Here is a 19588-nt window from a genome sequence, read left to right as displayed (position 1 = left end):
TTTTCAGATTATTTATTTGTAGCAAGTAAGTGAGCGAAGAAGGGGAGGACGGCCAAAGGGGGGGCTGTGATAGCGATTCGAGATGTACAGCAATAGCAATCCGATCGATGGCCTGCCTTCGAAGGATAATCGTAAGCTGACGAAGGAGGAGAAGAAGGCGCTCAAGCAGAAGCAGAAGGAAGATGAGAAGAGGAAGAAGGAAGAGGAGAAGCGGAAGAAAGAGGAGCTGAAGAAGAAGGCCAAGGAGGAGAAGGAGGCCAAGAAGCGACGAGAGAAGGAGGAGAAGGAGGCCAAGAAGTCAGGCGACCACAGCGCCGTCGAAAAGCGCAAATCGGTGAAGGACAGCCTCGATGCGCACACAATCTCGAGGCAGGGCTCGAACCTCTCCATGAGCGATGGAGGCGTCGAATCGCCACGAGGCGGCCTCGGGTCGTCGCAATCGAGCGTGGACAAACGTAGCGCGGTCAATGGGCAGGGGGGCGGCACCCCCAAGCTGACGCGCACCAAGTCGGGCACGAGCGGGGCGCTGGGCAAGGTGCAGGCGAAGAAGGGCCGCAGGCCAGCCAAGTTCAAGGAGAAGGAATTCCAGATCATCTTGGACAACTTGCGGCAGAACAACAAGCAAGACACCGAATTGGACCTCCAGAATCACTACCTCGACAAATGGGCCGCCGAGGACCTGGCCGAGGTGCTCATGGAGAACCGAACCGTAAAGATGCTCAATTTGAGCCACAATCTCATCGGCGACGACGGTACGCCAGCCACAGCCATTTATTGCATTTTATTATTACTATTATCCTTTTTTATTTTATTTCTATATCTTTGTTATTTAATCCCTCATCATGGGCGTCCTTGTCACAGGCGTCGTGCACCTCGCCCGTATGTTGGAGAAGAACAAGACCATCCACTCGTTCGACATCTCCTTCAACGGCCTGACGCGCAAGGGCACACGGCACATGATCAACTGCCTCAACAACAACGTCTTCATCACCGAGCTCTTCATGGAGGAAGAGGTACCAAACCCTCCTCGCCTCCACCTCCTCCGAGCAGAGAAAGCAGCACCGTGTCGTGCACAAGAAAGCGCTCACCTTTCTCATCGCGTTGTGCGCGACATGACTTCAGACCATCGAGCTCGGGGCGCTGGGCCTGGGCGATGCACAGCTCGATGCCATTACTCCCGGCATGCGAGAGGAGATCGATCAAATTCTCGAGTCCAACGAGGGCTTCCAGCTGGTACCCGCCCTTTGCGTGGCACACGCACACAGTTCCTATGCATTCGAAACACACATACACGACCACTCACAACCCCTGGGCGGTGGGCGTCACACTGTGGCTGTGGCTCTCTAGTTGCTGGCGGGCAAGTCGGACCGACTGGAGCTGCCGATGCGCGAGCAGTGCTACATCAACACGCACATCATCGATCGGTTCCCGGGGCTGCGGAAGATCGATCTCTCCAAGAACCGACTGCGCGAGATCCCCAAGGAGATCGGCACGCTCAAGCGGCTCGAAGAGCTGAACCTCCAGGAGAACAACATCACCAGGATACCCGTGGAGATCGGCGAGCTGCCCAGCCTGGAGGTGCTGGACCTGTGCCGCAACTCGCTCGTCGAGATCCCGCTGGCCATCGCCAACTTGCCTCGGCTTCGAAGGTTGCTCCTGGCCGCGAACAGGCTCGACAACATTCCTCGGTAAAGGCCCTCTTACTACACGTGCGCCAGCGCTGCCGCAAGAGCCCGAAGTTGACGACGCGTGGTGTGCGTGAGCGTCTGTCAGGTTCTCGCTCGGTGGTATGCAGGCTCTCGAGTTCCTGGATATCCGCGACAACCCGCTCTCGCTGATGAGCTGCATGGGCTCGCACTTCAAGAGCATCATCAACCAAGGCGGCTACGAAACGCTCAAGTTCATCAAACTCCAGAACGAGGGCTCCGAGGAGGTCTTCCGCATGAAGCTCATGTTCGTCGGCAATGGTAACGCGCCCCTCACTCTCCTTCTCTCTCTCGCTCTGTGCGTCGGGTTCTGGCAGGCTTTGCTCACCCATTGGCCGCACTACGACAGGCAACGTGGGCAAGACCACCCTTATGGGCAATTTGGCGAAGACGACCAAGGAGGAGAAGGCCCTGGGCACCACGTCGGGCACCGTCGCGGCCGTCCAGCCGCGCGCCAGGAAGACGAACCTCGCCACCGACGGTACCCGCCACCACACATCAAACACGTTACCCCGCAACACAAAGCCCACCGGGATCTCATTAATTGGATACCATTCTCCCACACATCACAAAAATCACAAAAAACCCAGGTATCGACATCCGCATGTGGAACGTCAAGCACCCGAACCAGGACAAGTACAAGGACAAGTCGATCAACTTTTCGTGCTGGGACTTTGCTGGTCAGGTACGTTGTCCGTCGGCGCTTTCCGTTCAAGGCGGCCTAGACCGTCATTCTGCGTATCGCCACTCACCACTTTTCTCCTCTCTTTCGCGACGAGCAGGAAGTGTACTACGCCACCCATGGGTTCTTCCTTTCCACGCGTGCCATCTACCTCCTCATCTTCAACCTCCTGGAGTCGGAAGAGGAATCCCAGATCGAGTACTGGTTGCAGTCGATCGGCTCCCGGACAGGTTCGACAGGCTCCTCATCCACCCACCCATTCTCCAACCACTCTCTCTTCCTTGGCTCACTTGTCCTCCGTGTTTCTTTTGCAGAGAATGCACCTGTGATCCTGGTGGGAACGCACGCCGAGGACAAGGCCTGCACGAAGGAGTACGTGGACCACTACTTCGACTCGATCAAGCGCAAGTATGGCAACCTCTTCAAGCTCCAGATCCAGGCCCACTTCGCCATCTCCAACGAAACCCAAAAGGTGAGACTCGGCCATACAAGTTATAATCAAACATTTTCGCGGAATCTCACCTCACGACTCACCCGATGACGCAGGGATTGATGGAGCTCAAGAACAAGATCATGGACCTTGCGCTGGGGCAGCCTTACATGCCCGACACGATCCCGCTCGTCTTCCTCAGTCTGGAAGAGAAGATCGGCGGTACCGCGGCTGCCCCTCTCAGCCTCTCGCCGCGAAGTATACGTTAGTTGACCTGTCGATCCATTCTTTTACACACTCTATAGGCGCCCAACAAACGCTCAACCCGCCCCTGCTCCCGTGGTACGACTACAAGCGGATGGCGCTTGAGGCCAAGATCCCCGAGGACTCCATCACAACGGCCACCAAGTTCCTCAACGACTTGGTGCGCCAACAACCGCTTCCCATTCACGCCGCGACGCTGCGCCGTCTCCGGCAAATCGAATTCGGTGCTCAACCACACGTGTGTGCATGTTTTTTCCTCGATGGTGCAGGGTTCGCTGCTGTGGTTCAACGACAAGGAGCTGCAGGACGTCGTCATCGTCGACCCGCAGTGGATCACCAAGACCTTCGCAACCGTGGTTTCGCTCAAGTTTGGCTTCATCAAGGTGCGACACCACCGTGTCGCTGCATCCACAGTCATTGTTCTATTCACAGCAGTCACTGAACCTTGATGGGCGTCGTGTTTTTCCCCCCGTCACTCCAGGATGGAGTTCTGAACTACTCCGACCTGCCCCAGCTGTGGAAGCCGCCCACTCACCCTACCCACCTCCATTCCAAGGTATACTTTGTTTGGCCCTACTTGCGCGCCCCTATCTGCTTGATACCAACCGAGTGGGTCCTTCCTCTTCTCTGCGCACTGTGTAGCTGGTGGCCATGCTGGAGAAGTTCCAGGTCATGTGCAGACTCAACATGGATGGCAGCGACAAGATCCTCATCCCGTGTCTCCTGCCCGACCGAACGCCCGAGGAGACGCTTTTCAGTCGGCACTGGCCCGAATTCGAGAACATCCCCCAGGTATGCTGCAATTCTATTATTATTATGCTATTGTTGTTTAGTGTTATTTATTATTACGCATATTGTTATTGTTTTAGTTTGTTATTTATAATTTTAGTTCACTGATCATGTTCGATCTTCAGGCGGGGCGAGTGTACAACTTCGAGTTCGTGCCTCTGGGCTTTTTCTCTCGCCTCATCGTTCGATTCCTGGTCTCGCAATCGTTCATGCCTTTGCTCTACTGGAAGCAGGGTACCACACCCTCCCGCATCTCATACCCTCCCGCTCTCATAAGCGCCCTACTCATGATTGAATTCATTGGCTGTGCCAGGCATCGTGCTGGCGAAGGAGACGGAGCGCGTCAAGCTCAGCATCCGCAAGAATTCTCGGCACAAGACCATGCCCTGGTGCCTCGAGCTGTGGGTGCGCGGTCCCAAGCCGGCCAGGCACCTCACCCGCCTCGTGCAGAACATCGACACCCTGGTGCTCGATTGGCTGCGCGTCAAGTTCGAGGCCACCGTGCCTTGCGTCCACTGCGTCAAAGGTGCGATCAGCCCGGCGCGCTTGCACCGCAATCTCGGTACACTCGCTGACGATCGTTTCCTCTTTCGTTCCCCTCCCCGCCGTGTACAGAGCAAAGCCCCGACCCCTACCAGTTCCCGCTGCCGCTGGTCGAGCAGGCGGTCTCGGCCAACCAGAGCCACGTCAAGTGCCGCGGCATCAAGGACGTGCTGGTCTCTGCCCTGGCGCCCGACGTGGCGCTCTCGGAGTTCAACGGCGCGCGGGTCGAGTACAAGGACATCCAGGTCATCAAGCAGATCGGCGAGGGAGGCTTCGCCAAGGTCTACAAGGCCGTGTGGAACGGCGAGATCATCGCGCTCAAGCAGCTCACGCTCGACACGAGCAGCACGGTGGAGTCGCTGGGCTTCGAGTTTGAAGACGCCGTCAACCCTCTCGACGTGTTCAAGGAGTTCAGGGCCGAAGTCCTTCTCATGAGGTACACCCCCCTCTCAATGGTGCCAGCCAAGTCCCGCTGGTTTGAGCGCACGCACTCACGCACGCACGCACGCCACACGACCAACTGATCGCCTCGCTCGCTCGTTCGATTTGTGGTCTATCTCGCAGTGACATGGTGCACCCCAACATTATGGGCGTTCGCGGTCTGTGCCTGAGCCCGTTCTGCATGCTCCTCGAGTTCTGTGCGCTCGGGTCGCTCTATGACTTCATCCACGACAAGGTGCCCCTCCTCCTCTTGCAACCGTCCCAAGTGCTGCTGCAGCGTGTGTGAGGTGGTGGCCATGTCGCTCACCTCGCGCCGGTCCGTCAATCACGCCTGGGTCTCCAGGAGAAAGAGATGAACTGGGCCGTGGTGCTCAAGCTCGCCATGGACATGGCCCAGGGCATGCGCTTCATGCACAACTTCCAGCCGGCCCTCATCCACAGAGATTTGAAGAGCCCCAACGTCCTGGTACGCTTGCGGCACCCTCCCTCTCCCCCGCCCGCCTTTGCCTGGTGTTCACAACTGACCTCGGTTTCCCTGTTTTGTGTGTGGCTGTGCGCACATTAGCTGACCATCCAACAAACGGATGCCGGGTACCCCTCGCTGGTGGCCAAGGTGGCCGATTTCGGTCTCTCGCGATCACTCATGTTGGCGCCCCAACTGAGTACGTAGCAACGCCTTTTGGACTCTAAGAACAAAACGCGCTCTTTCGAAACAATGACAACGCTGACATGGTGGTGGCGGTGGTGGATGCAATTGCAGGTTCCAAGGCCGTCGACAACCCGGTGTGGCTGGCGCCGGAGTTGATGCGGAAAGAGGGCTACGACGAAAAGGTGGACGTCTACTCCTACGGTGTCATGCTGTGGGAGCTCGTGGCGCGAGAGGACTTCCTCGGCCACATCACCTTCCTCTCGGCCATCGAAGACGCCGTCCTCAACGGCGAGCGACCCAAGATCCCTGGTAAACCCCTCCTCCCCCTCCCTCCCATGTTGTTGTGTCTCACCTCTGACCGCGCGGTTCTCATCACCACCGCAGACGACGTCTTCAAGACGTGCCCGGAGTTCGCTTCGCTGATCGAGCGCTGCTGGGCGGGCACTGCGGCCGAGCGTCCGTCGTTCACCGAGGTGTGCGTGGAGCTGGACAACATGATCCACAACCGCCTCCCCGCGACCAAGGCCACGCTGCCCGTCATGGAGATCCCCACCATCACCGGTGAGCCCCACTCCGCTCCCTCCCTTTGTTTAAATGCCCACTAACCTCCGCTGATTATTCTGATGATTATTCTTATTTCCGTCTTTAGAAGCGGAAACGACGGCGGCGCCGATCGCCGAGCCGGCGCGAGTGACGCACTCGATGCCCTCGATGAAGTACCGACAGGCCGCGCGGCCGCTGGCCTCGGTGGTCACGCCACCGGCCAAGAACTCGCTGGCCGCGCTCGACAAGGGCAAGGAGCGCGAGCCGCCCCGATCCATCCAGACCATCATGCCCAACAAGGCCGGCAAAGGTGCGCTGCGCTGCCGCGGCCCAATTCCGCACTCCTCCGCCATGGCTATCGATTATCGTTGTATTGACACCGCGTCTCTCTCTCTCTCTCTCTTGCCTCAGTCGTCGACCCGCTTCGACCAGCGCTCGTGGCTGGGCAGCATGGCCTCCCGCGCGGGCCGCAGCCGACCCTGCCCTCGTCCGCGTTTGCGTCGGCGTCGACCTACAGCTCGGACATCACCTCTCGCCCGTCAGCCGTCGCCGACGCCGGCACGCCCTCGGCGGCCGCCCCCGAGTCCGAGGCCGAGGCGTACGCTCACTGCTCCTCCCTCCCCCATCCCACTGCCCCTGCCACTCCGTACTTAAAATATCACTCGCGCACAACCAGACCCGTGCGGGAGTACGAGGTGCAGGGCAGCACCTACTTCAAGTCGTTGCCGCCGGTGTCGGCCGCGATCACGACCATGGTCTTCCTGGCCGGTCGCGTGTGGACCGCCACCGCAGATGGCAAGGCCCAGATATGGGACGCTCGCGTACGGCCTCCCTCTTCCCGGCTTCGTCTCTATTCAGTGTGTCGCTGACCTCAATCGTACGCTGGCGACCGCATATTGCAAACCACACAGTCGGGCTCGCTGGTCAAGGAAATCCAAATGCACGACAAGTCCGTTACGAAGCTGCTGGTGGTGTCCAACAAGGAGGTCTGGTCGTGCGCCCTGGGCAACTACGTCAAGGTGTGGAGCAGCGAGGGCGAGTACCTGGCCGACGCGCGCACGCAGGACCAGGTCTACTGCCTCATCGAGATCCCCGGACCCAGAGGCGACACCAAGGTATGGTCCACCACCACTCGATCGCCCTTCGCGGCCGACGTTTCAAAGCTGATTTCTTTGTGTGTCTGGTCGCGTGTGTCGTGTGTGCCGTGCGTGTCGTGTGTGCGTGTGCGTTTGTGGTACAGGCTCATTCGCACGTGTGGGGTGGCACGAGGGAGATCAACAAAAAGTCGACCTCGCGACTGTTCGAGACCGGCTGCATCCATGTGTGGGACTCGGTGAACAAGAAGCTGAAGAAGACGTTCAAGCTCAGCCCGCCGCCGCAGCTGCCCGGCCTGCTGACGATGCCCGTGCCCCTCGCCATGGTCTACCACTCCAACCACGTCTGGGTGGCCTCCGACCCCATCATCCTCTGCTTCGATCCCTATGTACGCCCCCACTTCGGCCTCAAGAGCAGTCACAGGCCTCGTTGCTCGTCGAACGTTGATGACTGACGGTCGGCTGCTTGTTGTTGGTGCGGTGGCGGCGGCGGCACCACCACAGACCCAAGTGTGCAAGGGCTATCTGGACTTCAAGGGCGAGGTGAAGACCATGATCACCGTCGGCAAGGAGATCTGGTCGGGCTCGACGAACACACTCATCAAAGTCTGGAACCCGCAAGAGGTGTGTGCTCCCCCGTTTCCCTTTGCGTGAAGCGTTTCGTCGCGTGTCTGGACGCGCAGGTGCTGACCGCTGCTGCGTTGCGTTGTGTGTTGCAACACTCAGAGGGGCGGCGATTGCGTGGCTACGCTCGAGGGCCACAACGGCGAGGTGGTCAACTTTTGTACAAACGGCACGAGCGTGTGGAGCTGCGGATGGGACAAACAAATCTTCTTGTGGGACGTGCAGGTATGTGCATTCCCCTCCTCCCCTCTCAGTCTGGTCGTTAGTTGCGGGTGAATTGACTCTTCTTCTCTTCTGCTCTTTCTACGTAATGCAGGCGCACCAGTTCATGAAGAACCTGTCGCGGGAGCACCAGGACAGCATCCTGGGCCTGGTCCAGGTGCCCGTGCAGGACGTCGACATCGTCACCGGCGAGATACAGCCGCACACGTACGTGTGGAGCGGCGGAAAGGACTGTACTGTGTGCATCTGGAAGTGAGCAGAACTCCTTCCTCCTCTTCTCTCACCTTTCTCATGCATAAACCTTTTTTTGGTGTCACTCTCCACTCTCCACCTCCCTTGGCCTGTACACAAACTTTGTGAAGCAAGTCACAAAGTTGAACTGTCTTCTTTTTCAAATCTGTTCAGTTTTGCCAGGCACTCTATGGGACCGGTCTATTTTTCTTTTCTTTTCTTTTCTTTTTTTTCTTTTATCTGTTCCCACAACCTCTTGGCCAACACCGGGGACGTATTTGAGGGTGTGCTGTATGGTGCAGTGGTGGCACTCTAAGTATCGGCCCCGTTCCAGGCCTTGAGGTCCGCCAGTGCACAATTGGGGGTGTGCTGTGTTGTGGGCGCTCTAGGCGCGGCTTTTGTGCATATAACCGGTCCGCCAGCAGGACAGGCTCTGCTGCCCCAAAAAAACACGAGGGACTGTCGCGAGGGAGAGCTGGCCATGGCTATGCCTCGCTCTGGCTCGTGACTTGATGTCTGATTGGCGAGGGACAGGATCAAAAAGCCGGCGCCCGCCTCTCCATCTTATCATCACCAGCTACTCGAGCCAGGAACACCAACCACCAGCTCAGCAACAGGCTCTCTGGCCATCATCGTCATCGTCATGAAGCCAGCCCGGATCCTGGCAATCCTCTCCGTCGGCATGCTCTTCTGCGCCATGTGTGCGGTACACGCCCGCCACCAGTTCACACTCCACATGTTGTCGCTGATGCTATATGATGGCAACACCTCACGACATACTGCTCTCTTTTTTGTGCGAGCGCAGATGGCTCAGCTTCCTACGTCGCTGAATCTGACCCGCTGGGCTCAGCCGCTGCCCAAGCCGCACGTCTTCGAGCCCGTGAAGCAGACCTGCGACGGCGACCACTACGACATCACCATGGGCGTGGTCAAGCACCAGTTCCACCCGAGCCTGCCCGTCGTCGACGTACGCTCCGCCCCTGCTGCTCTCTCACCTGTCGTGTTCTGTGTCGGCGCCGTAGTAACCTGAGCGCTCACAGATCTATGGCTACGGTGGGACCTACCCGGGTGGCACGTTCGAGGCCGTCGTGAATCGTCCCGTCCACGTCACCTGGCGCAACTCGCTCCCCGAGAAGCACATCCTGCCCACCGAGCCTCTCGAGATGGAAGGAAGTACGTCGCCCACGCACACGCACATCACACGCACACCACGACATACATGACACACGCGAGCGCACCGCACGCGCACACGATATCTGATGACGGCGTGCAACGGCAGTGCATATGGAGAACCCGCCCGATTCGGCGGGAGTGGTGCATCTGCACGGCGCTCTGATCGACCCCAAGGACGACGGCTTTTCGATGGACTGGATCACCCGCGGCCAGAAGATCCAGTACCACTACACCAACGAGCAGCTGCCGCTCACCATGTGGTACCACGACCACGTCATGACTCGGACGCGCGTCAACGTCTACGCCGGCCTTGCTGGTACGCAGCTTCGATTCCCTCAGTCTTCATCGCATGTCGATCACTGCAGTGGTGTTGGGTTCAAGCGTTCGCAATCGTTCATCTCCTCCACACTCATGGCCACACACACAGGCTTCTATCTGCTGAGGGACGAAGACGAACATGAGCTGGGGCTGCCCAAGGGCCGCTACGAGATGCCGCTCATCATCCAGGATAAGATCCTGCCGTCGACCGACGGCATGGTTCGTCTGTCGACCACCGCACACGCACCACCTCACACGCACACGCGCTTACGATGACCGACACTGTGCCCTTGTACAGCCGTTCTACCCGTTCGAGTGGGGCGCGTTCGACGGCGACGTGCCGGTGGTGAACGGCAAGGCCTACCCCTACTTCGAGGTCAAGGCGCGCGCCTATCGGTTCCGTTTCCTCAACGGCTGCAACTCGCGCTTCCTCCGCCTCACCCTCCCCGACGGCCCCACCTTCTGGCAGGTCTGGACCCAGCCCCCCCTCCAACCGCCCCCCACTCCACGTTGCGCCCTCCCCCCTTCACATGCCTCACATTCCTTTCCTTTCTTTGGCAGATCGGTAGCGATGGCGGTTTCTTCAACGAGCCCGTGCGGGTGAAGCAGCTCACGATGGGACCGGCCGAGCGGGCCGATGTGATCATCGACTTCTACGGCTACGAGGGCGAGACCATCACCCTTCGCAATTCGGCCCCCGTGCCCTTCAACGGCTTGCCCGGTATGTCCTTGCCCTCCCTTCCCACCCAACACCTTCCTATGACTCATCCGCGTGTTCTGCGCCTCCTCAGGCGGCGACGCTGTCGAGGGCTTCCGTGAGGTCATGCAGTTCAGAGTGCGCCAGGACAAGGGTACTGCCCCTTCTCATCTCGCCTTGTGGCCGTTGATGGTTGTTATCGTCAATGGAGGGTGGCTGGTGGTTGATGATGGTGATGGTGGTCATGTGCTTGGTGTTGGCCTCACACGATTAAAGGGGCGAAGAGGCCCTACTGCATCCCGTCGCTGCGCGGCGTGGCCCACCTGCCGCCGCTGCCCAAGCTCGACGACCTGCCCGACGGGCTGGTGGAGAAGGTCAGGGATCTGCCCATGGAGCTGGTCCGCACCCCCAACAGCACCAGTACGCTTCCCCCCCCCATTCAGCCGAGTTTCGGATTGGCTGGGGGTTTAAAACTCACCCAATGGGTGCGTTGGTTGGTTGCTATGCAGCGGCGGCGGTTATGTTCCTCCTGAACGGGCTGCAGTTCCACGACGAGCCGACGGAGACGCCTCTGGTGGACTCGACCGAGGTGTGGAACCTGATCAACCTCACACCGCTCACGCATCCCATCCACCTCCACCTGGTCCAGTTCCGCGTGCTTCAGCGCCGCGCCTTCAACATCACCTCCTTCGTCAAGGGCGAGGAGCCTCAGTACCTCGGCGAGCCCAGGTACCGCCGCGCCCCTCCCCAGAGCGCCTCTGGCCCTCCGCTTACCACACACGCCACACACACACACACCACACCACACACAAAGACTGCCGGATCTCAACGAGCAAGGGTGGAAGGATACGGTGAGATCTAACCCTGGCGACGTAACCACCATCCTCGTCAACTTCCCTGTACGCGCCTTCTTCCTCCTCCTCTTTGCTTCGTCACTCTTGCTCTTCTCCTTTTTCTTCTCACCGTCGGCGGCCACCGCAGAAATATGTGGGGTGGTTCGTGTGGCACTGCCACATGCTGGAACACGAGGACCACGACATGATGCGCCCGCTCGTGGTGCTGCCCAGGGACGGCTCCCCGCCTCCTCCGCCCCCCGGCGGACACAACGGCCACTACACTGACGGCCACACCCATGAGGACGAGGAAGAGGACGACCATGGAGAAGACGACGGCCATGATGACGATGATGGTGATCATGAAGAAGAGGAAGAAGAGGGTCATGCCCACTAGGCCTTCTAGTGCAGGCAAAGAGTCTCAGAGACTCCCTTACGATCAATGTCGTTTTACATTACCTCTGTTGAGTATCAAAATACATTACCATTTTACTCCTTACATACTACTTCCCGCATTTCCTACAGCCAAGCCAAGCAAACCAGCACCTCCTTCATCTTGGTCACACGCCTCTCTTCCGAGTGGCCATGGCGTAGCGGACCGCATTGCGAAGTACCCGAGGCACGTCGTTGCCCTCTTCCGCTCTCCATCCACCGTCCCTGCGTGTGCGGTGCGCGCGTGAGCAAAGCCGCGCGCGCCTGCAGTTGTGTGCCTTGCGAACAACAACGACAATAACGCAGTACCTGCCACCTTGGGTCCCCTCCGGGCACGACGGAGGGAACAAATTGACCGCCAGCACCAGACCCGCACCAACCTGGCCTCCGCCAAGTTTAACTGATTAGTTGTCGTTGTGCGTGCTGCGCGACAGCTAAGCGTACATTCAACTCGGCCGCGAACAGGTTGCCGTCCTCGTAGTAGGCGAGCGCCTTCGCCGAGGGGGCCGGGAGTCCCGTGCCTGTGTGGCGAGAGTCGGCGTTGACCTTGAGCCAAAGGATTGACGCCGATGGGCGCAGAGTGGGGGCGTACCGCGGTAGCTGGCGGTGACGTTGCCCACATTCTTGAACAGCGGATGGTCTGGGCAGAGCGGCGGCCGACGAAGCGAGCTGGGCATCGACGTCTGCGCTTCGGAGAGCATGGGGTTGCAGCCCTGCAGAGGGTGGTTGAAGGAGTAGAGAGAGAGTGAGAGAGAGGGTGAGATATCAATCTTCCCCTTCGCCATGTCGCGTGTGGCATACGAACCAGTTCGTCCCATCGGCCCAGCAGCCGCTCCGTGGCCGTGGCGAAGGGGAAGATGAGCACTGCGCCGCCCCGTTCGACAAAGTCCGCCAACGCGTCGCCTGTTCGATCATCGACACCACCACCATCATCAGCGCCGCCACTGCCGCCGCCGCGATCGGTGAATGCTGTATGTACCGATGGTGGCCTGGAATTGGCTGCTCACGCCGCCGTTGGAAATGTACAGCACGGTGCTGTGGTGCGGGAGCGCACTGGCGAGCTGCTCCTTGAGCCTCGCGCTCTCTGCCGCCTTGTCGACCACGCCGCCGTTGGTACGCACCAGTGACGTCGCTAGGTAGGAAGAAGGCCCGATCGTGAGACACACCGCACACACCGCACACGCGAGTGGTACTTGCCTTCGATGCCTTCGAGTCGAAGAACGCGCTCCACGTCCTGCTCGGCTTGATCGTTGGAGTAGACGTGGTAGACGATCAGCACCCTGGACGCCCACGTGCGGTAGAGCTCCTTGTAGGACTTCTCCTCGTCTACATGAAGATGATGATGATGAGGTTGCTGCTGGTCGTCGTCGTCTGCCTGGTCCTTTTTCCCTCTCTGCGCGAGGCCGCGACCGAGCCTGAGGGCCAGGCCCGTGACCAGCACCTTACGGAAGAGGGACGAAGACCCCGCTTCCACGTCCTCTTCATCTTCCAGTGCTGCTCCTTTATTCTGGTCCTTCTCCTTCTGCTCTTTCTTGCCACCGTCTTCTTCATCCATCGGCTCAGCTCCGCTGGACGAGGTGGCCGCGCTGCTGCGTAGCGCCTGCCGGTGTGCCTCCAGCAGGGTACCAAAGTCTCGGCGACAAAGCTCCTTCCACACCTGCACCGCCAAGAGGGCCACGAACGTAAGGCCTCGGCACTATGCTGGCTGCACTGCCCCCCACCTCGTAAAATCGAATCAATGAATCAATGGAGGTGACGTACCTCATCGCTGACTTGGTGCTGGAATCGCTTGGAGGTCAGGGTCACGGACACCAGGTCCCGAGGCGACAGGTACGAGAATATGTGCGGGTACAGATCATTCAGGAGATGACCACACACTGCCAGCGTGTTGCCCATCTTGTTCTCAATCTCTTTTCAACAGCCCAATCTTGCCCTTTCTTTTCGCTTCTTTCCTCGAACAGTAATCAGCAAAGTCAACAGGTTTGTGGTCGACAGAAGAAGATGGAGGTGGAGCGCCAGTCCGCTGGTGGTCGCGAAGCATTCGTGACGCTGCTGAGCAGTCGGTCGTACTACCCGGGCGTGGTGGCGCTCGCCCGCTCGCTTCGCCAGTTCTCCGCGAGGGAGCTGCTCGTGCTCACCACCCCCGGCGACATCCCCGAGCACCAGCGCCTCGGTAAGCCTCTTCCCTCCCCCCTCCCATCTTTACCACCGCCGGCATCATATATTGCCTGACCACCACTCGTGGGTGGTGGCTGCGTCTCAGAGCTGGAGGCGGTGGGCAGCGACATTCGAGTGGTGCCCGTTGAGCGGGTGCCGCCACCAGAGGGCGCCACCCCATTCGACCCCAGTCACTTGGACTGCTTCACCAAGTTCAGGTGCGCGCCCAGCCTTGTGCTCGTGCGCGTGTTGTTGTGTCGCTGCGGGAGTGTTTGACGTGCGCCTCGGAGTGTTGCTGATGATGTTGGCCTCTGTTTGTATGTATGCAGGATGTTCGAGTTGAAGAACTACACAAAGTTTGTCTACTTGGATGCCGACATGCTCGTCGTGGGGGTACGCGCGTGTGATGGTGCCTGGTGGCACGATTCGGCCTGATCTGACGCCGGTGCATTATCATCATTCATCGTCACAGGACGTCGATGAACTCTTCTCTTATCCGTCCTTCGCAGCGGCGCCCAACTTCCAGCTGAAGAAGAGCCGCCGAGGCGAGAACCTGAGCAAGTTCTCCGACTCCAGCTTCAATGCGGGTGGGTGCGACACCACCACCACCACCACCACCACCACCACCACCACCACCACCATTCATTGCTCATCGAGAGTGAATGCAGGTCTGTTCGTGGTTGATCGCGACGAGGGGCTGCATCGACAGTTCCTCGATCACTACGCGCACTACGACAAGGCCTGGAGCTGGGTACGCCTGGGAACCCCAACGGACGGTGAGGTGAGGTGAGGTGCGGTTTGATTGAGTGCTCACACCGTACTCGATGTGTGTAGGCCGACCAAAGCCTGCTGAACGACTTCTTCAAGGGCGGCAAGTGGAACCAGGTGCCGCACTACTTCAACATGATGAAGCGGTGCTTCCTCTACCGACCAGACCTGTGGGAGGTCGACAAGATCAAGATCATCCACTACACCGGTAACCCCACCAGCCTCATCGGTGGTCACTAGTTTGGCTTCAGCTGATGAACCCGAACTCGTCGACACACGACACACACGGCACACACGCACACACGCCCACACGACACACGACACACGTCCAACTGCTTTAGGAGGCAAGCCGTGGCAGACGCCTGCCGAGTGGAAGGAGAAGGACTTTGAAGACAACACGCCCTACGAGCCGCTGTTCGCGCTCTGGCGGGACGCGCACGCCGGGCGATTCCCCTTGACCGTGCCCCAGGCGCCCACATCGAGCAGCAGTACCTCTTTCTAAGAACACCCCGCTAAGATCCCTAGGCGTAGGTGGTGGTTCTTTTCAACACAGGTGTCGCCAGAGAGTGAGCCGCTCGATGGGAGCGGTGCGCTGATCGGGGAGGGTGAGCTCGGCCATGTAGTCCATGTCGAAGCGCACCAGCCGCTTCTCCGGCGGGTTGCCCGCGTGCAGGTTCCACTCGCGGCAGATGTAACGCCCGAACCTGCGCAATGACATCTCTCGAGGTCAGCAAATGCCGACCACACGACAACACACAGAGAGAGAGAGAGAGGCGCGTACCCGAGTCGCAGCAGATCGGCCGAGTCGGGGCGCAGGTTGTCGAAGAGCTTGGACCACCGCTGGGAGGGGTAGAAGTCGGACGCGATATCCGGCTTGGCGAGCGAGATCAGGTCGCCCGTCTCGTCGCCGGTCAGGCGGAAGCCCGTGAAGAGATACCTGGTCAGGTCCACACGCGTACCGTCCTTCAGCGTTCCCGGAAACACCCACCTTTGGGGCCGACCACTCAAAGGGTTAGCAAGCGACCGCACACGCACACGCACACACACACGGTGTAGTCTGGTACCATCCGTCTTCGATGAGGGGGAAGGGCGCGAACATGCCCCAGAACTGGTCCAACCGAAGGACGCTGCCGACGATCTGCACGAGCGGCCCGTCGAAGTAGGCTCTGCCGGGTTCGAGCGCCGCGTTCCAGTTGAGAGTGAAGAGCACGAACAGGACCGCCAGGCAGTGCTGGCGCCACCCGGTGTAGTTCCTGCGCCACTTGTTCCTGCGCCACGGCACCCGCAGCGCCGGCCTCAACGCTCCACCGCTCCGTCGCTGGTGGCTGGTGGTCGGACAACAGCCCAACTGCGCCAGCAGGCGACGTAGCAGCCGCACGATCGGGGGCAGGGCAAAGAGGAGAGGTGAGCGCGCGAGGATGCAGAGCACGGCCTCGCGGCCCCGGGTGACCTCGCCCCGGTGGTTCACCGCGACCAGCCACTGCTGGCCGCGGTCCCACGACGCGCCCCGGGCGTTGGTCTGGTCCTCTACATCCCTAGGGCCGAGCTCTTCCTCGTTGACTTCACTCCCATCGGCTCGGGCTGCGGCCAGTGCCGTGTGGCCGAGGGAACACACCTTCGTCCCGGGCAGCAGGAAGAATGTGCACATGATCCGCACAAACAGCAGAGCCTGGGTTCCGGCAGGATTGATCTCCTGTTAGTGCGTGTGCGGTGGTGCGTGTGCGTGCGGTGATGCGTGTGCACGAGGGCGGTTACCTCATCTGCGTAGTAGATGCGAAGTCCGCGCCGGGCGGGGGTTTGCAGGCGGTGCATGACGTGGTCCCAGAACAGCGGAGGTAGCAGGGCGCACATGGCCGCCTGTGATGACGGGTGAGTGATCAATGAGGGATGGAGAGAAGGCTGGGTGGTCGCACCTGAGGGATCCACATGAACAGGCCCAGGGTGAGGCAGCTCCCAAAGCCCAGGTGGAGCAAGCAGAAGCCCACCACAGCCAGCAGTCTCACCAGCTCGGAGTGAACCGGAAAGACCAGAAGCATCGGACCAATCCACTACCGAGCCACGGCGTGCAAGGTGATGAGACCACCACCACCACCACCACCACCAACACCACCATCACCACCACGGGCTCGATGATCTGAGTACCTCGAAGGAGATGGTGCCCCAGGTCAAGAGTGCGGTGAGGAACGGGAACTGGCGGATGAAGAGGCCCAGGCGCGTGGCGTACACGTCCAGCGAGAGGGCGTAGTAGACGGCCTGGCCGTTCCACCAGGCCTCGCCGGTCTTGAGGAGCGCCGTGCACACGTAGAGGATCAGCACCTGGAACATGAATGCGAAGGTCCAGCCCGAGAGGAAGCGGTATCTGGGCGATGCCGCGCTAGGCGCATTTGTCTTCTTGTGGGCCTTGTCGTCGTAGGGTGGCGCTCGCGTTGGCGACTCGGGTGCGAGGTCGAGCGCCGAGTCCACCGAGAAACAAGAGCCGAGCGGAAGGAAGACTGAACACAGCAGCAACAGTCTGAAGTACTCGTCGCCCGCGTTTTGTGTCTGTTCACATGCGACCACAAAAAAGAACGAAGCGACGAGTGAAAAAAAAAAAAAGAACGAAGACTGGGTCACGGGCGAGGGAGGGGGGAGGCTGAGATAGATACCATTTGGTTGCGGTTGTGGAGGGAGGTGAGGAGAGCCCATGAGAAGAAGGAGGCCAGGCGGGTACGATAGCCGACCAGCAGGCACAGGGAGCAGGCTGCAGAGAGACACAGCATGAGGGCCTGGAAGGCGGGCGTGCCGCTGGCAAAGTGCAGGCTCACGATGTAGGCGTTCCACTGGGTCGCGTGGGCGGCCGGCCACACGCCCCAGTCCGTGAGCAGGGCGTAGACGTCGCCGTCCCGCGCACGCCAGGCCACGTCGGCGAGCAGTAGCACAGCCGATGTGACCCGCCACAGCGCCAACGAACGAACATCGAGGGCGAACGTGCACCGTACCCACTTGACCACTCCTCTTGCACTCATGAGTTTGGCTGCCCTGTGTCGCCTTCCTCTGTTTTGTTTGGTATTTTCCTTGTTAATTTCTTGTTGCGATTTCCTCCTGGCCACCAAACAAAGGGCTGGGCCACGGTAATACCAAGACTTAAACGAACATCTCTCCACCGCACGCACTTCAGTAATTAATGAGCAAGAAGCCAAGTGGTGGTTCACAATACGCCAGTGCGGAAAGCATATCAACGGTACTCGACCCCGAGAAACGCATAAAGAAAGATAAATCTCGCGCATTAGAACCCAGATTGCAGCAATCGAGTAGCAGTCACAAAGATGAGGAACATTCGCATCACGCATCCATAGACTCTGGGGAGAAGAGCGACAAGCGTCGCCTCGATCGCGAGCGCATGAATGAATTGGGCCTCGCATCGCCCAAGGCGCACAAGAAGAGAGGCACGGCGACCATCCTCCAGGCCAGCGCCCCACCGACGTCCCAGCCCTCGACACCCACCAAGAGGGACGGTGAGAAGAAGCGTAGCAGCGAAGGCAGCAAGAAGCTCTCACCCGAGTCACTCAACATGTCGCTGGGCACGGAGAGAAAGAAAAGCGATCGCAAATCACCTCGAAATCCTGAGAATCTGGAGAAGTACACCGGTGATCCCGTTCGTCCCCAAGGCGAGTTGGCGTATGTCTTCCCCCCCCCTCTATTACAAGTTAATGCACCGAGCCTTGGCCATCTAGTCTCACTTGCTTTCCCCATTCACTTCCAGGCTGTTGCTGCTGCCGCACTCCACACTCCTGCACATCTTGTCGTTCCTCACGTGTAAAGACCTCGCTGCGGCTGGTCTCGTGTCGCGTCGCTTCAACGTGCTGGCCTCTGAGAATGAGGTAACTTGCCTTCTGTTTGCTTGCATTGTGGGAGAAGAGTGCTTGCGTGCGTGCCTCCGCCGCCACCGGCTTGCCTTCTAACTGTTGTCATCACGCGGACTATAGTTGTGGAAGTGCGCCATCGCGAGAGAGTGGTCTCACAAGCGCATGCTCAAGGGCTGGGGCAAGAAACACGTCCTCTACCAGAAGAACACCAAGTCCAAGAAGATCAGCCAGCAGCTCATGGTGATCGACTACAAGCAGGAGCTCAGAAACCACATCCTCTTCAAGCGCAGCGTGGGGAAGCAGGCCAAGACCAACCGCAAGAAGGCCTCCGTGTGGAACTTCACCAAGCGCGACTGCTACCTGCTGCTCCTCGGGCTCGACCAAAGCGGCAAGACCACCATCCTCTACGACATCAAGGCCGGGCGTCACGAGCTGGTCTATAGCATCCCTACGATCGGCTACAATTCCGAGGAGGTCGAGATCCTCGATCAACCCTTCGCCATCTGGGACATCGGCGGCCTTGCCCAGGTGAGCTATCTTTCTCGTGCCCTTACCTTTTCCTCCCGCACCCTCACCGTGCTCTTCTTCTCCTCCTTCTTCGTCACTATTTGCTCGCTGACACTGTTTTGTTGGTTTGTTTGTGCGCGCCCAGATCCGGCATACGTGGTCGCACTACATGCCCAATGCCCAGGGCCTCATCTGGGTGCTCGACTCGTCCGACGGGGAGCGCATGCAGGAGGTGCGAGGCGAGCTGCACCGCGTGCTCCGCGACGAGGCCCTCCGCACGCGGAAGCTGCTCGTGCTGGCCAACAAGCAGGACGTGCCGGGCGCGTGGGACGCCAGAACGGTGGCCAAGTACCTCCAGCTCGACTTGCCCGAGTTCATGAGCGAGTGGGAGTGGTACGTGCAGCCGTGCTCGGTCATGACGGCCAGCGGCCGCGAGGCCCTGTGCGCTGGCCTCGAGTGGCTCGTGCACGACAATTCGGCCAGCGGCGGAGCGCAGGAGTCGGTCTGGCTGAAGCTCAAAACAAGCTTCGTCTAGATGAGCACAGGCGTGCTACGCATCTACGCTCTTGCCACTCCCCACCAATGTTATTTATTATATTACTCTTCCATCAAAAAAACACGAATTAGAGCGGGTGGCGAT

At 59.5% G+C, this 19588-nt stretch overlaps 6 protein-coding genes across 6 annotated transcripts; 4 read left to right on the top strand and 2 right to left on the bottom strand.

Moving 5' to 3' along the window:
* Window positions 1-82: 82 nt before the first annotated feature.
* On the top strand, window positions 83-8243 carry ACA1_068460 (leucinerich repeat kinase; the record flags this gene model as incomplete). The annotated part of the gene is made up of 30 exons (XM_004352738.1): window positions 83-752; window positions 862-1013; window positions 1123-1233; window positions 1348-1688; window positions 1774-1967; window positions 2056-2187; window positions 2297-2391; window positions 2489-2618; window positions 2703-2860; window positions 2935-3040; window positions 3124-3242; window positions 3352-3465; window positions 3564-3638; window positions 3725-3874; window positions 3997-4105; window positions 4185-4397; window positions 4487-4850; window positions 4979-5090; window positions 5199-5321; window positions 5421-5517; window positions 5616-5813; window positions 5889-6065; window positions 6154-6357; window positions 6459-6645; window positions 6724-6868; window positions 6959-7162; window positions 7288-7530; window positions 7646-7765; window positions 7868-7990; window positions 8082-8243. 30 exons carry the CDS (start codon window positions 83-85, stop codon window positions 8241-8243), a joined length of 5328 nt encoding a protein of 1775 aa, XP_004352790.1.
* A 618-nt stretch (window positions 8244-8861) lies between these two features.
* On the top strand, window positions 8862-11636 carry ACA1_068450 (twinarginine translocation pathway protein, putative; the record flags this gene model as incomplete). Its single annotated transcript, XM_004352737.1, has 12 exons — window positions 8862-8924; window positions 9024-9185; window positions 9259-9391; window positions 9498-9707; window positions 9819-9928; window positions 10008-10178; window positions 10271-10430; window positions 10501-10560; window positions 10683-10826; window positions 10916-11135; window positions 11221-11305; window positions 11388-11636. 12 exons carry the CDS (start codon window positions 8862-8864, stop codon window positions 11634-11636), a joined length of 1767 nt encoding a protein of 588 aa, XP_004352789.1.
* Window positions 11637-11799: 163 nt separating this feature from the next.
* On the bottom strand, window positions 11800-13567 carry ACA1_068440 (Fbox domain containing protein; the record flags this gene model as incomplete). Its single annotated transcript, XM_004352736.1, has 8 exons — window positions 11800-11896; window positions 11981-12051; window positions 12116-12192; window positions 12264-12384; window positions 12477-12574; window positions 12651-12803; window positions 12854-13328; window positions 13433-13567. 8 exons carry the CDS (start codon window positions 13565-13567, stop codon window positions 11800-11802), a joined length of 1227 nt encoding a protein of 408 aa, XP_004352788.1.
* A 105-nt stretch (window positions 13568-13672) lies between these two features.
* On the top strand, window positions 13673-15098 carry ACA1_068430 (uncharacterized protein; the record flags this gene model as incomplete). Its single annotated transcript, XM_004352735.1, has 7 exons — window positions 13673-13844; window positions 13935-14046; window positions 14158-14221; window positions 14301-14415; window positions 14497-14579; window positions 14663-14804; window positions 14938-15098. 7 exons carry the CDS (start codon window positions 13673-13675, stop codon window positions 15096-15098), a joined length of 849 nt encoding a protein of 282 aa, XP_004352787.1.
* A 42-nt stretch (window positions 15099-15140) lies between these two features.
* On the bottom strand, window positions 15141-17601 carry ACA1_068420 (HTTM, putative; the record flags this gene model as incomplete). Its single annotated transcript, XM_004352734.1, has 7 exons — window positions 15141-15300; window positions 15378-15533; window positions 15646-16265; window positions 16352-16453; window positions 16510-16644; window positions 16739-17137; window positions 17242-17601. 7 exons carry the CDS (start codon window positions 17599-17601, stop codon window positions 15141-15143), a joined length of 1932 nt encoding a protein of 643 aa, XP_004352786.1.
* Window positions 17602-17759: 158 nt separating this feature from the next.
* ACA1_068410 (ADPribosylation factor subfamily protein) lies at window positions 17760-19483 on the top strand (the record flags this gene model as incomplete). Its single annotated transcript, XM_004352733.1, has 4 exons — window positions 17760-18253; window positions 18339-18456; window positions 18562-18969; window positions 19094-19483. 4 exons carry the CDS (start codon window positions 17760-17762, stop codon window positions 19481-19483), a joined length of 1410 nt encoding a protein of 469 aa, XP_004352785.1.
* Between the last annotated feature and the right edge of the window lie 105 nt (window positions 19484-19588).

Source organism: Acanthamoeba castellanii (assembly GCF_000313135.1).
Source record: "Acanthamoeba castellanii str. Neff unplaced genomic scaffold scf7180000084603, whole genome shotgun sequence".
NCBI lineage: Eukaryota > Discosea > Longamoebia > Acanthamoebidae > Acanthamoeba > Acanthamoeba castellanii.
Note: the sequence above shows the minus strand (reverse complement) of the source record. Positions and strands in the feature narration are given on the sequence as shown.